The sequence below is a fragment of the Pristis pectinata genome, chromosome 6 (genome assembly GCF_009764475.1).
Source record: "Pristis pectinata isolate sPriPec2 chromosome 6, sPriPec2.1.pri, whole genome shotgun sequence".
Classification (NCBI taxonomy): Eukaryota; Metazoa; Chordata; class Chondrichthyes; order Rhinopristiformes; family Pristidae; genus Pristis; species Pristis pectinata.
The window spans coordinates 89579692-89595846 of NC_067410.1; the positions used below are offsets into that span (position 1 = coordinate 89579692).

General features: G+C 39.3%; 1 protein-coding gene across 2 annotated transcripts in view; it reads left to right on the forward strand.

Moving 5' to 3' along the window:
• The window catches only part of clcn2c (chloride channel 2c), a 456139-nt gene that overhangs the window by 308164 nt on the left and 131820 nt on the right, over nucleotides 1-16155 (forward strand). For both annotated transcript variants that reach the window (XM_052017638.1, XM_052017637.1), the window contains exon 13: nucleotides 13192-13261. In XM_052017638.1, coding sequence (XP_051873598.1) covers nucleotides 13192-13261 — 70 coding nt within the window. The remainder of the gene's footprint in view (nucleotides 1-13191; nucleotides 13262-16155) is intronic.

The window sequence follows — 16155 nt, forward strand, 5'->3', positions numbered from 1 at the left end:
CATGAATTCGCTACTATTTTCTTCTGTTTGTAATTTCAGAGTTCTTACTGAGTAAATGAAACAGTTGAACAGAAGCAATTTTGGAATTGACTTATCCAAATCAAAATTAGCATTCCAACGTAGATAGTTCAGAAGGATAATGTATGGGTAAAGGCTAACTATTCTAGTTCTTTGCTCAAATTTTCTTAATTAGCTTAAGGACCTCATGGTTTGGCTTTATTTCCAGTATTCCAAGGCACTCTTATCGTTCATTATTACTTGCTTTCCACATGAGCCATTGGGTCAAATGCCTTAGACCCATGCGAAACCTATGTATTCCTTGCTGCATTTTGATCAATGAATTCCCCCTTTTTTTGTTATCAATATTGTTTTATCCAAAGGCACATTTGTCACCCAGCACATTGCAAGAGCAGCAAGCTGAACATTTTAAATACTGCTGCTGAAATAAGATCTTATTGAATTTGGATTTGATGCCCCAGATAAAAACAGTAAAAAATCAATCTGAATGAGTATATTTCATTGCATTATTTTCGACTGACTGTTTTAAAGCACTGTAAATGCACTGTAGCATGCTGCTGTTAGTTTGATTTTTGGGGGGGGGGAGTTTTGTTTGGCCAGAGTTTAAACATTAGCTATATTGTTTGTACTCTTCATATGGAGGATCAGTTGAAGTACATCCATAAACAAAGGTCACTTACAATGACAACCATACTTTTGGCTGTTTTTTGTATATGTTTTGATTAAAGTTTCTTCAGTGTTTAATATATATTTCCCTTTTATATTTCCCCTTGGTAGTGTGGAACAAATAAATCAATTGCTAATTAGGTTAAAAGCCCTTTTTTTTATTATTTCATTCCTTGAATTATAATGTTGTACATTACATGAAATCCATTGTGGTCTCAGACTCTGATTTTTTTTAAAAGGCTAAAACATTTGTAATGCTGTCGAGGGGTCAGTGTTGGACAACATTACAGATGTAATAGCAATAATTCTGTTTGTGAGTACATTTTCTTCATCCTGATTAACAGCCTGCAGCTTTTAGAATTTGCCTTTTAAAAATTATTTTTTGGATGTACACAGAGAATCTCACAAAGAGCCCTGTGAGAAGACTTTTTAAAACATTGGCTTCAATATCATGCAGTGCATGGCTTTACTGTGTTACGCAATTGATTTGGAAACTAAACTCTGTACAATTGGGATTTTATAGAACAATGCACATGTTGAAACTTTGGATTATGTGCTTCCATGTGAACGATGTGCTTACACCCAAAGGCAAACACAGTGGTGATATCAATCATCATGTAGCACGTGTTTGGTATCTCTCTTTCTACATTGACCTGCAGATGTTCAGTAAAGAAACATTGTGAGCCGCAAACAGGAAAGCATTGCTAACAGAAGGAAATAATTGTTCAAGAGCATTTTGAAGGCACCATCTTAGCTTATTTTTGTTGGCATGTCCATTACGGAAGACATTGATCAGTTCAGCTCACATCCAACACTGGACCAGATTTCTGATCATTATTCTAATGAAGCCTACTATATTTTGGCAGGGGGGCCTCAAGTGTTCTGATTTTCTTCCTGGTTGTCCATCTCTGTCACCAAGGTCTCCAGTGCATGGCAGAGAAGTAGGTTACCAACAGCAGATTCAATTGAGAACTGTTGTATTAAGTGTTCCAACCAGGAATGAACACAACACAGGCTAGTTTGTAGTCACCAGATGGCTACCAGGCTTGCATGCAGTTAGTCTGTGGAACAGCTCAAGATATTGCCAATCACACTTCTTATTCACATGCTGTTTTGTATGATAGACATATGTCGAAATCTTTCCCCAGCAGCACTGGAACAAATGTCATGCTTCTACCATTCCCTACCTCCACTCCATCACCACCACCTATGTTTTTAAGCATGGTGGGATTTCTAGTCCATTTTCTATTTTTCTTTCATGTTGCCAGCATGTCAGAGCTCTGTTGTGGCAGTTATGGCAGAGACAGTTTCTTTTCCCCATATATGAGCTGCAGTATGTTCTGTAGTTTTAGAGGAGATGGGTTACACAAGGAGACCAGTGACTGACAACAGAGTCTCATGCTTTAAAGTAGCTTGAGGTCAAATTCATCCACTGGAACTGTACTTTTAATAGTTATAAAGATCATAACAGTTGTTTGGGGCCTAAAGCTGGTTTGCAATATCCCATGTGTACTTGTCTCAGTTTTTCTTGTTCTACAACAGCCTCACCAGTGATCCTCACAGGGACCACAAAGGTAACATAAGCCTTCATTTCTAAGTCAAAGTTGAGTTATTGTCAAATGCACAAGTACACGTATCCAATGAAAAACTTACTTGCAACTGCATCACAGGCACATAACATCATATAAATAGCATTCACAAGAAAAAAACATAAAATAAACAAAAATTAAACATAATTTTTTTTACAAGAAAGACTACAATTAGAACAAAGAAAAGAAAAGCAAAGTCCATTTTAGTGCAAAGTGATCAAAGTGGTCATAGTATTGCTGAACTATGGTGATTATGGTTGTGCAGGTTGGTCAAGAATTGAGTGGTTGAAGGGAAGTAGCTTTTGTAAATTGACCTATCATGGAGCCAGGAGAGGAAGGTACATTCTGCCCAACTCCACAGCAATATTATGAATATCCACCAATCTGCCCTTGTCCCACTCCAGTGGGACTCAGCCACAACCAATCCCTTTGCAAGGTTGGCTGGATTTTCCAGGGCTCTGACTGGTGAAATACATTGAGATATCATCAAGCATTGACATGAAAATACTCAGCATTATTTAAACTTCTTTCTGTGAGCCCACTGCATCTCATCCAGGCATGCACCCAGCTTATGTCATGACTATACAGTGTAGTCTACAGTATATCTGCTCCTCTATCAGTGCAGGAGCCTTTAACCTTCATGACTTGACATTCTGGAACTCTCATCTGTCACTCTAATTAATGGAAGTATGGAGAACTGTTAACTAAGAGGTGTGATAATTCATGAACTGTACATAATATGGTTTATAATTAAATCAGAAGATTGATTAAAAAATAAATAAATCTATCTAACATCCTGATAAAGTTGGTAGTGGGTTAGAGTCATTGTAGCAGCCTTTTATAGAACACAGCTACTATCACTGGATTGGCAAAACAGTACTGAAATTGAAGTCATTATTTTGCTTCAAATTAAATTCATTTCTTGTATCAACAGTATAAAGAAGAAAATAATAGTGCTGACTTTGCTATTTTGCTGTGAGTTAGACTTGTGTATACTTGGGGTGAGTTGACAGCAGTGAGGCGAGAGAAACAGGAAACCTAGGTCTTGGCATGATGATTGTTAATTACTGCAAATAAAACACTCTGGTACTGAACAATAACCATTACAAGTATGGCCTCATTCCTTCAACTGTTGTGTCAACTGTGCATCTCCTTGACTAATGTGACTGTAGGACTGAGAAACAGAGGAAGGTTGAAGAAGGAAGTAAGAGTGTTTAAAGGAGTGACGATGTAAAGCAATAGTTGAAGGAATGGTTGTGCACTTGTAATAGTTCATGTTCAGTGCTGGATAGTTTGGCAATAATTAACAATTGTGCAATTATCATATTGTGTCCTTTTGCCTGTAATAACAAGACAGTTTTATGCATTGCATTTAGTTCATGTGTCGACTACTAATTCAAAATTTGTCAAAGGTGAAGCAGACAGCAAAATTCCGATTTTTTTCAAAGCTAATCATGGGCAACAAGCACTGATCATATTTAGCTGCGCATGTTCTGTGACTGAATTTGCTGAAGCGTTTTCTATTAATAATTGCAAACATCATTCACCATATCAGCGTTTTTGCTGCAAAATTTGGACCTGTGTCTTCATAGTGATGTATTTTGTTATGAAAGAGAATGTTGTTCAAGCACTTACTGCTTGGTACAATGTGATTCTAAAGGGTCACGTGAAAAGTTGTTTCCATGATTAATGATAAATTCATTACACTTTAATAAATGATATTACTCTTATCAACTATCTCAATCTGCTAATTTACACTTTCCAAATCTAACATTGCACTCTTGATGGTATTTTATCTATTCAATGTCAAAGTTGAGTTTATTGTCAAATGCACAGGTGCAATGAAAAACTTACTTGCAGCAGCATCACAGGCACAGAGCATCGTATAAGCAGCATTCACAAGAAAAATATAAATTAAACATAAATTATACACAATTTTTACAAGAGAACAACACAAAACAAAAAAAAAGTCAATTTTAGTGCAAAGTGATCAGAGTCCTTATGATTTTGCTAAACTGTAGTGGTAATTAGGGTTTTGCCAGTTGGTTTAAGAACTGAATGGTTGAAGGAAAGTAGCTGTTCTTGAACTTGGCAGTGTGGGACTTAAGGCTTCTGTACCTTCTGCCCAATAGTAGCTGTGAAAATATGGCATGGACTGGATGGTGGAGATCTTTGATGATGGATGTTGCTTTCTTGAGGGATCACCTCTTGTAGATACTACCAATGGTGGGGAGGGATGGGCCCATGATGTATCGGGCAGAGTCAACTACTCTCTGCAGCTTCTTGCATTCCTGTGCTTTCGAATTGCCACACCAGGCTATGATGCAACCAGTCAGGAAACCTTTAACAGTACATCTGTAGAAGTTTGTTGGAATGTTTGGTGACAAGCTGAACCTCCTAAGAAAATAAAGATGCTGGCACACTTTCTGTATGATTGCATCAATGTGCTGGGCCCAGGACAGACATAGTTACACCCAGGAATGCTGCCAGGCATTAACATGTTGTTAGCATTAACATGTTACTAATGTTCACTGGATATTAACACATTAACATAAAGCTGCTGACTTTCTCCACCACCAATCCCCCAATGTAGACTGGCACATGTTTGCCCCCCTCCTCCTTCCCGAGGTCAACAATCAGCTCTTTAGTTTCACTGACATTTAATGAGAGGAGGTTGTTATAGCACCACTCAACCAGGTGTCCTGACTTACGCTGATTATATTTCATAATGTAATTCTTAATCTTATTTATTTTGGCTTTATTAATTAAAATAAGATTAAAAATGTAATATGTATGGACATATAGCTGATACCAAGAGCATGCATCTGAAATGTTCGATTAACAACAATGCAAATTAACAAAAATTGGGATCTATTGTTCAGTAATTCAGTCACACCTAGAAGGTGATTTCCAGCTGTTTGGAATTTGCATCAGTTGCAGTGTATCTTCTGCCTGGTGCAAAAATGTGAAAAAAATTACTTGGTGGTTTATTAGATCTTCTGGGAACTCTTGACCTTCATATGGGACTTGTGTAATGAATCATGCACTTGCAGATCTCTGCTACTAAGTTTCAATGCAACTTATAATGAGGTTCAGTCAGGTATAAGGCTATTTATAGCTTTTTTTATACACATACCAATCTCGGGCCATTATGTAATATCAATATTGTACATTGACGTGTTAAAGATTCAATTTGCATGTATTCTATCTGATTTCCAATTTATAAGATAAGATATCTTTAGTAGTCACAAGTACATCGAAACACACAGTGAAATGCATCTTTTGCGTAGAGTGTTCTGGGGGCAGCCGTAAGTGTTGACATGCTTTCCGGCACCAACATAGCATGCCCGCAACTTCCTAACCTGTACGTCTTTGGAATGCGCGAGGAAACAGGAGCACCTGGAGGAAACCCATGCAGACTTGGGGAAAACGTACAAACTCCTTACAGACAGTGGCCAGAATTGAACCCAGGTCGCTGGCGCTGTAATAGCGTTACCCTAACCGCTATACCACCATACCTGATTTTGATGCAAATGTATATTCATACCTCAATTGCTTGCATTTTCCATCTCTGACAGCAAGTATATAGAACATATAACAGTATAGCACGGGAACAGACCCTTTGGCTCACAATGTTTGTGCCAACCTTGATGCCAATTTAAACTGCACATGGTCAATGTCTCTCCATTCCCTGCTTGTTCACGTGCCTGTCTAAATACTACTTAACTGTTGCTATCGTACCTGCTTCCACCACCTCCAGTCAGAAAAACACCCCATTCACCACTACCCTCTGTCTTCTATGGTCTCCTGTTTTGAATCCAATCTACCAAGTCACCATGGATCCCTTATTCTGAATCTTTTGCAACAGCTGCCATGAGGGACCTTGTCAAATGCTTTACTAAAGTCCATGTATACAACGTCCACTTCCCTACCCTCATCAATCATCTTTGTCACCACCTCAAAAAGCTCAATTGAGTAGAGGTGGTCTTTTCTCAAATATGAGAGCTCCCAAACTGTGATTACCCCGAATCTATCATTAGTTCAACTGGGCTTTTTTTTTCCATTTATAAGATGCACTCCAGGAAAAATAATTGATGAGATTCTGACTTTTTTGCTATTACCTCATTAATAATTAATTACGTTTGAATAAGGGTATCACAATGAGATTTTTCCAATCTTTTCCTACCTTCTAGAATTTGAGGATTTTTGGAAGATACAGCCAAGGCATCCACTGTCTCTGTAGCAACTTCATCAAATCCTGGGGACTTAGCAGCCTTCAGACCCACCAGTTTGCCTTATACCAATTCGCTAGTGTTGGTGACGGTACTTAATTCCATATCTGTATTTTTTAGTATCAGTGGGATGCTCATAGTATCTTCTACTGTAAAAAGCTGATACAAGATATCTGTTTCACTCCCATGGCACTTCTGTGTTCTTCATAAGTATTTCTGCCGCCTCATTCTCTGTGGGGCCACTGTTCACTATGACCTCACTCTCTCTCACTTGTCGGTTTTTAATTTCCTCACAAGTTTACCCTCATAGTTTATTTTCTCCTTGATGATTTGTTTAGTCTTCCTATGCTAGATTCTGAATTTATCCCAATCTTTGGACCTACCATTAACCATTGATTTGAATTCCTATTTTCTATATTCCCATTTCTTTCTGCCATGATAGGCCTAGTGGCCTCTTTCTGAATCTCTGCTGGTTCTCAGAGCATTCACATCAGTCCCATTCCTCCATTTTTTTGTTCTCTGTAGTCTATTCTCTCACAAGCTCATCCAATTCCCCTAATTCTCCTACTACTTACCCCACTACAGTCATGAATTAACTCACTGGCATGTTGTGGGCTGTGGGAGGAAACCAGAGAACCTGTTTTGTTTACATTGTTCCTTAGTTCCAAAATGATTTGTCAAAACATTGCTTCAGGTTTAAAGCAGTAGAAATGGCTCTGTAGGTTGAAATAAATTTAACTGCCTTTCAGTATGTGGTCACAGTATTTTGAGAAAGTTTGCAGCAATCTGTTAAATGTAACCTGCCAAAATGTATAACATCAAAGCTTTGGTGCATGTTCATCCATTAGGAAATTATTCATTCTAGTTACAGTGAACTAATGTTTTAACACACATCAATGCTTGAACAATCCACAAAGGGTAGGCAGCATATTGGTATTAAATGATTTCTTGCAAATAATCTTGTATTTGGATAAACCTACATCTTTCTGTGGATTTAATTTTCAAACTGCTTTTTCCCTAATGGCAGAGAATGCTTTCTCTTAAAAATGGTCAAAAGTTTAGTATTGAATTAGCTTCACACTGAAGCAGTTCAGATGATCAACATCTCCTTGCATTGGTTAGAATTGTGTGAATAGCCAATGGATTGGTCTTGGCACATAATTAATTAATTAATGGCAGATTGCTGTAATGCATCTGTTGCATCTTATATAAAATCAATCTTGTTTGCCTTCTTTCTCAGATGAAAGCACTCCCTGGGTTAAGGTCACACTTTTCATTTATTTATGTTTTGGTGGAGAAGGAAGGGAAGATAGTTATTGTAAGTGTTAGGGTGAAGGTTGGTAGTTTACCCTTTTTCAAATATTCTGTAATTACAACTGAACAGAAAATTTGACCAGAAATTTCTCTTGTTCACTCACTTGTTGACCAAGAAGCAAATTTGAGCAAAAACTGATCCCTTGATTAGTTGTCCTAATTCCTCACTAAAGATGTTGGAGATGTAAACATTCCCATTCAACTTTAGGGCAATGGATTATAGAGTCATAGAATCTTACAGGATGGAAACAGGCCCTTCAGCTCACCAAGTCCAAGCCAACCATCAAGCACTAATCCCATTTTTATTCTCCCCTCACTTCCGTCACTTGCCAACACACTTGGTGTAATTTGCAACGGCTGATTAACCTGCCAATCAACACATCTTATGGATGTGGAATGCAACCAGAGGAAACCCATACAGTCACAGAGAAAATGTGCAAACTCCACACAGACAGCATCAGAAGCCAGGATTAAACCCAGATCACTGGAGCTGCACCACCATATTGCCCCTTCCGGGAAAAGCAAGAAAGCAGAGAGGGTATCACCAACCATACCTCCTGATTGTTGATTTAAGCAGAACTATCAAAGACAAGGCATCACTTACCAGCAGCAATGAATTAATGATAATGAGAAAGTTATATTTGAGCTGGGTATGAGGATTCTGGGCACTGAGCTGGGTACAAACAGGAAACATGGTAGAGCCATGGAGTTTCTGCTCAGCCTGGCAAAAGGTGGGACATGCTGTAATGCTGGGCTAACTGATGTTTGCAATTTCTATTTGTGATTTGGACTTTGGAACTTCAAGTGCAATTTCTAAATGTGCAGAAAATACCAAGTGCATATTGTTAGCAGAGAGGAGGATTGTGATATAATACAGGACATTGGTACTACATTCTGAAAATATTATTGGCAAACAAATTTCAAAAGGGACAAGCGTAAGATGGAGTACCTTAGCTGGCAGAAGGCGGAATGTGTGAATGGGATTTGAGGAGCTAGGTGAACTAGGAGCAAAGTTATGTACATCTTTATAATCAGTAACAAAGACTAGTGCTACAAATAAAACAAATCAAAGCTGGTCTTCATTTCTGGAGGGGGGTAAAATTCAGAAACAAGGAAGTCATCCCAGACTTCTACAGTGCCATGGTTAGGTCACATTTGGGATATTGTATGACATTTCTGGTCTCTCTATGAAAAAAGGGGAAAAAGAAATATTGTTGTGGGTCAAAGCAATATTCACAGTGGTGATACTAAAACTGAAATGTTATAAGTATCAGGAAATAAATTGCTTAAGGGTAACCTTAGAAGTCTAAAATAATTGAGAGTTTACTAGAACAAACATGGAGAAAATGTTTCTGCGTGGGGTCAGTGAAAACCGGTGGCCATACGTGTAAGACGGTCACTAACAAATTCAAGAATTTTGGGAGAGTGGAGCCAAATTGAGAGCAACTAAGTTTTTAGGAAGGATGGGTGGAAGGATGCAGAATGCACAAACCTTGGCATAAATCATTAGGGCTGAATGGCTTGCTCCTGTGCTGCATATTTGATCCATCCTTTTCCAATGTCTCATCACAATCCATTCCTCCAACTTTTTCCAGCTCTATATCGCTCCTTGAATGCTCTATTTGTTTATTGAAAACTTCTTTCCTTCTTCCCTTTTTGACTCTCCCAGTGGTGGCGAATTAACCTTCTTGGATTTCAGTTACAGTGGTCACTGTCTAAATGTTTCCATCTCTCTACTTGCTCTTCAAACAAACATTAGGTCCCTAACTTAATTTCTCTTATCACAATGTCTGGCATGGGGCCAATGGGACACTGAAGAATAGCAATTATATTTGGTTCTACGTACATGTTCTGTAAAGTACCTCAGGACTTGTTGAAGAAACCAAGTATAATTACTATTCTTCAGTGTCCCATTGGCCCCTACCTTCCTCCCACCCTCCCTTAGACCCTTACTATCTCTTGCATCCTTCCACTTGGCCCTCTCCTTCTTGCTGCACATTGAACCAACCCTCTTTTTCTCAAGAACTCTGCTGTCCATTCTCTGCACCTTCTCTTCCACCCACCTCACGCTACCCACATCCTTCCCTCACTCCAGCTCTGAGAACACCATCCTTCCCTGCATTGCCAGCATTGGAAAGCAATAAGACTGCAGGAGAAGATGCTGTACTTCCTCCTGTCTTCTGGTGTTGAGATGTATGGATCATATTGCCGCTTCTGGATCTACTGTGTGCCTTTGGTAAATGGCATTGTGACCAGTGTCTTTTCCTCTGTTACCTGTTGACATTGTTCTTCGTTAGTTCCTTCCAAGTGTAGAAGTGCCTTGAGATTTGTTCTTTACTTTTAAATCACTCATCATATTAAACAATTTTCATTTATGTGGCAACTTTGCCAGGATTGGATCTGAATCACTCCACTTTTACTGACCAGATCTCCAACTGCCTAGGCATCATGATGTGGAATTCGTTCCCTTGATTTTTCCACCTTATGAACACTGTCTTCAGCTTGAGCATCCCTACTTCTTTGCTGAGTACTTGGTAGTCTGCAGGATGTCAGATTTTCTTTTTAACATTGATCATTATATCAAAGGCACCAATTAATGGAAGGGGTTATTGAATAAAGTCCCACAGTGTCATGTAGAGGAATAATCAAGAAGATGGATATCTGTGGCTTACTGGAGTCATAGAAGTGTAATTACAGAAGTAATTCCGGAGATGACAATATTTGCTGACATGTTATGAAATCTGGTGGCATTCACTTTGTTTCATTTATTTTTATCTTGTTGAGGGATACAAAGAAGACTTCTTTAAATATGGTTAATATGGTTTATACTTACATAAATAAAAAGAGGATAACTAAGGAGAGGGTAGATCTGCTCAAGGATAAAGGAGGGAATTTGTGATTGGAGTCAGAGCACATGGTTGAGGTGCTAAATGAGTACTTTGTGTCCGTATTTAGCAGGAGAAGGATTTGGAGAATAGTGAAAACTGAGTGGGATATCCTAATGTACTGGGACATTTTGAAATTAAGGAAGAGGTAGTGCTGGGTCTTTTGAAAAGCACTATGGTGGATACATCCCCAGGGCTTGATGGCATATATCCCAGAATATTGAAAGAAGCAAGTGAGGAGATTACTGGAGCTTTGACAAAGACCTTTGTGTCCTCACTAGCAACAGGTAAGGTCCCAGAGGACTGGAGAGTGGTAAATGTTATGCCTTTGTTCAAGAAGGGAAATAAGGATAAGCCAGGTAATTATGGGCCAGTGAGCCTCACATCAATGGGAGAGAAGCAGTTGGAAAGTTTACTTAGAGGTAGGATTTATGTGGATTTAGAAAGGCATGCAACACACACAAAATGCTAGAGGAACTCAGCAGGTCAGATAGCTGCTGCCTGACCTGCTGATTTCCTCCAGCATTTTGTGTGTGTTGCTCCAGATTCCAGCATCTGCAGAATCTCTTGTATCTTTGGAAAGACATGGTCTGCTTAGGGACAATCAGTACGGCTTTGTGTGGGGCAGGACGTGCCTTACAAACTTGTTTTTTTTGAAGAAGTGACAAAGGTGCTTGATGAGGGTAAGGCAGTGGACATTTTCTACATGGACTTCAGTAAGGCATTTGATAAGGCCCCTCATGTTACATTGATTCAGAAGATAAAGATGCATTGGATCCAGGGTGAATAGCAAGGTTGGATTCAGAACTGGCTTGCCCATAGAAGACAGAGAGTGGGGGTGGAAGGCTGTTCTTCTGGCTGGAGGTCCATGCTGGGACCTCTGTTGTTTGTGATTATATATAATATGCATAAACACACACACACACACACACACACACACACACACACACACACACACCTCTCTCTCTCTCAGTGATTTGGATGAAAACATAGATGGGTGGATTAGCAAGTTTGCGGATGACACCAAGATTGGTGGAGTTATGGGCAGTTTGAAGGACTATCAAAGAACACAGTGGGATATAGATCAGTTATAGAGAAATGGCAGATGGAATTTGGTGTTGCACTTTAGGATGTCAAATGACTGGAGAAAGTATACAGTAAATGGTGGGCCCCTTAATAGCACTGAGGTACAGAGGGATCTTGGGGTCCAGGTTCATAGTTCACTGAAAGCGGCTACACAAATGGATAAGGTGGTAAAGAAGGCTTATGGCATCGTTGCCTCCATTGGTAGGGGTGTTGAGTATAAGAGTAAGGAAGTCATGCTGCAGCTATATAAAACTTTAGTCAGACCACACATAGAGTATTATGTGCAGTTCTGGTTGAAATATGTGAAGACTGTGGAAAGGGTACAGAAGAGGTTTACCAGGATGCTGCTTGGATTAGAGGGTATGAGCCATAAGGTTGGACAAACTTGGATTGTTCTCCTTGGAGTGTCAGAGGCTGAGGTTTTTAAAATTATGAGAGGCATAGATAGGGTAGAGAGTTAGAATCTTTTCCCCAGGGTAGAAATGTCAAACACCAGAGAACATGCTTTTAAGGTTAGAAGGGGGAAGTTTTTTTTTTTGCAGAGAGTGATAGGTGCCCAGAATGGGTTACCGGGGTAGTAGTGGAAGTAGGCAATTTGATGGGGTTTAAGAGGCTTTTAGATAGATACATGAATATGAAGGGAATGGAGGGATATGGATGATACACAAGAAGAGGACTTTCAGTATAGATTGGCACAACATCATGGGCCAAATGGCCTGTCCAGTGATGTACTTTTCTATGGTTAAGGAGCTATTCTTCTAAACAAAAGCAGAACTGCTCTGCAGTTTGCAGGTTCCAAATTATTGAACATTTAATGAAGTACGTGATGTCATCAACTCCCTCCTATACCAAGGTGGATGGATTTTATGCTATTGTTACATTCGTTGACACGAAAACAGCTTGCTTTGTGAAATTAGCGAAGACTTACTTGTCCAATGTTTTGGACTTAAGCGTAGTTCAGCAACACTGCAAAATGGCACTTCAATTCGGATACACCGCCTGGAGGTTTTAATTGATAGAAATATTGTGAACAAGATTTGATGGCAGATTTTCATTGTATATTGCACTTAAATCTCATTTCTTCAATTATAAAGAGCACAATAAAATTTCAAATATTTATTACTTTGTGTAACTGTTCACCTAACATAAGGGGTCCCAGTTACAACAGCTTTGTTTTCACAGCCCTTCCCTTTTTATTTTTATCCTACATTGGAAAAATAGATGAGAATTCTGCAGTTTGATATGATGAATTTGCCTGTTTTCTGTTTTACCTAATTTCTATCTTGCAGCCATGTTGACACAAGAATTAACCAATAGTTTATTTAATTCTGTTTTGATTGTTTGCCTTTAAGGTCTATTTTGCCCTGCTTAAAATTAATGAAACAATTTTTTTCTTTTCAGTTCTGGATGTCTGCGCTGGCCACAACAATTCCTGTACCGTGTGGAGCCTTCATGCCAGTCTTTGTCATTGGTGAGCTTTTCTTTCCCTTTTTTATTTTTAGAGATATCTAATTACAAGTTTTCCCCTTTTTTCCCCTAATCTTATCCATTTGTTCTTTGCTGTATCATTGTGACCCATTTTTCATTTTAACCACATTTCCACATGTCCGTCCTTCACCTGACATGCACATATGCAAAATTCTCTGTGATTTCTGTCCAGACCTGGTTTATGTATGGTTACCTTGGTATCTCATTGCATGCTCCATACAGTGGTTGAGTTTAACAGAATGGTTATATTTTTCTGTATTTCAGCTGACCTTTGTGTCTTGTCATGCACAGAATCGCTGTACTACTTCAAAAATTCAAATGATTATTATTACAATCTGTTTTGTAAGTGGAACTTCTGCGCCAAATGAGGTTTCTTTGAAATCTTGCACTTATGCTTTTCAACCCTGCACCTTACAATATTGTTAGCCAGGGGCCTCTTTTGGAGGCCATACAATAGTAGTTAAAATCTTACCAACAATGGATACGTGTTCTTACATGCATTTATATTGGTGTCTGAATGATTCTCACAGTAGGTTAAAAAAAATAAAGGCAGTCTGCTTGAGAGCAGACTATTTGCATTGTGAGTGAGGAACAGGCACATTTGAAATGGATCGAAATCTAGTTTGCTTCAAGGTCCATGTTCCAGCTTTGCTGTTTAGCTGCTGTCAAGACAGCATGGTAGCATAGCGGTTAGTGCGATGCTATTACAGTGCCAGCGATTGGGGTTCGATTCCCGTCGCTGTCTGTAAGGAGTTTGTACGTTCTCCCTGTGTCTGCGTGGGTTTCCTCCGGGTGCTCCAGTTTCCTCCCACATTCTAAAGACGTACAGGTAGGTTAACGTGGGTTTAAAATGGGTGGCGTGGACTCGTTGGGCCAGAAGGGCCTGTTACTGTGCTGTATAAGTAAAGTTTTAAAAGTTTTAAGGCATTGTGCTCCATGGGGGGGCATTGAGGATGAAAATAATAAGAGTGGTTTTGATTAGCACTGGAGTGGGAGGTGGGGCTGCCATCCAGAGGAGGCAGCATGGGATCCATTGTGTTGAGCCATTGTTAATTCTGGGTCATAGAGCTACTAGCACAAAATATTTGATCCAACTGATAGTTCACAGTGCCTACATGAAACAATAGTTAGGCTGTAACTGAAGCCTCCACAGTAATAGCATGAAATATCAGCTACATTAAGATGTGAACCTCAGAAGCAAGATCACCGAAAGTTCTGTCAGCTTCAGCTGACGGGTGAGGACTGCTCCAGTTATCACTGAAAAGAGCCAGCTGTTGACTTGAACAGTGTATTGTTAGTGGGTAGTAGCAAGAACAGACATCAGATTGAAACATAAGTGGACTGCAATCTTAATCATGGTACTTGACCTGCATTTGGCTTATGAAGGCCCCACCTGTTTCTGGCAGGAAATCCAGTCACCAGGATGCAGGTCCAGCTAAAACTCAGGGTGGATACTAACATGGGTGAGTCAGCATGACTACCCACCATTTGATATTAGTTCCACTGCTGTCCTGTTATTAAGTATAAGTGATGCAGTATCCTGTTGTCTTTGAGACATATTACTTCAATATTTATTCTGTATTTAAATCAAAAAGCATGTTAGAGCCCTGGTCAATATTTCCTTTTGTTTTAAATCCTGAGCAGCAATGAACCAAAATTGCTTTAGCCCATTATTGTGAAATAGCCGTTCTAAAATTACTTTGTCATGTATTCTGTACCTTTTCTCTTATTGCTGTATGTATTTATTCAAGTCGTTCCTCCAGTGGCTTCAGAAAGTTTGAAATTTTCACAAAATGCCATCTTATATTTTGTAACTGTGTCCAACTGGAGTGAGTTAGTTGGTGAGAGCTGACCTTGTTGCTTTGTAATCTGTAGACCTTGACTGCCATTTGGTGTGTGAGTTTGTGGAACAATAGCGCCTATTAATGTGAGTGCGCAGTAAAGTGTATTTTCCATATTTTTTTCCATATTTTCTTACAACATGGAAGGAGGCCACTTCAGCCCATCAAATGTACGACAGCTCACAGAGCAATCCCATTTTCCCACTAATTTTTCCTCCAACTTATTCTCCCCACATTCCCATCAAACCCCTACCTACCAGATTCTACTACATACCTACCCACTAGAGGCAATTTATAGAACATAGAACAATTATGCACAGGAACAGGCCCTTCAGCCCACAATGTCTGTGACAACCATGATGCCTATTTAAACTGTAATCTGCCTACATGTGATCTATTTCCCTCAGTTCCCTGTCTGTTCATGTGCCTGTCTAAATGCCTCTTAAAGGTCGCTATCATATCTGCTTCCACCACCACCCCTGGCAGCACGTTCCAGGCACCTACCACTCTCCATGTGAAAGAAAATAAATGAAAAAAAATTACCACATAAACCTCCTTTGAACTTTCCCCCTCTCACCTTAAAACAGTGCCCTCTAGTATTTAACATTTCCACCCTGAGAAAATGACTCTACAGTGGCATGCAAAAGTTTGGGCACCCCTGGTCAAAATTTCTGTCACTGTGAATAGCTAAGCGAGTAAAAGATGACCTAATTTCCAAAAGGCATAAGGTTAAAGATGACACATTTCTTTAATATTTTAAGCAAAATTACTTTTTTATTTCCATCTTTTACAGTTTCAAAATAACAAAAAAGGAAAAGGGCCTGAAGCAAAAGTTTGGGCCCCCTGCATGGTCAGTACTCAGTAACACCCCCTTTGGCAAGTATCACAGCTTGTAGACACTTTCTGTAGCCAGCTAAGAGTCTTTCAATTCTTGTTTGAGGGATTTTCGCCCATTCTTCCTTGCAACAGTCTTCTAATTCTGTGAGATTCTTGGGCCGTCTTGCATGCACTGCTCTTTTGAGGTCTATCCACAGAT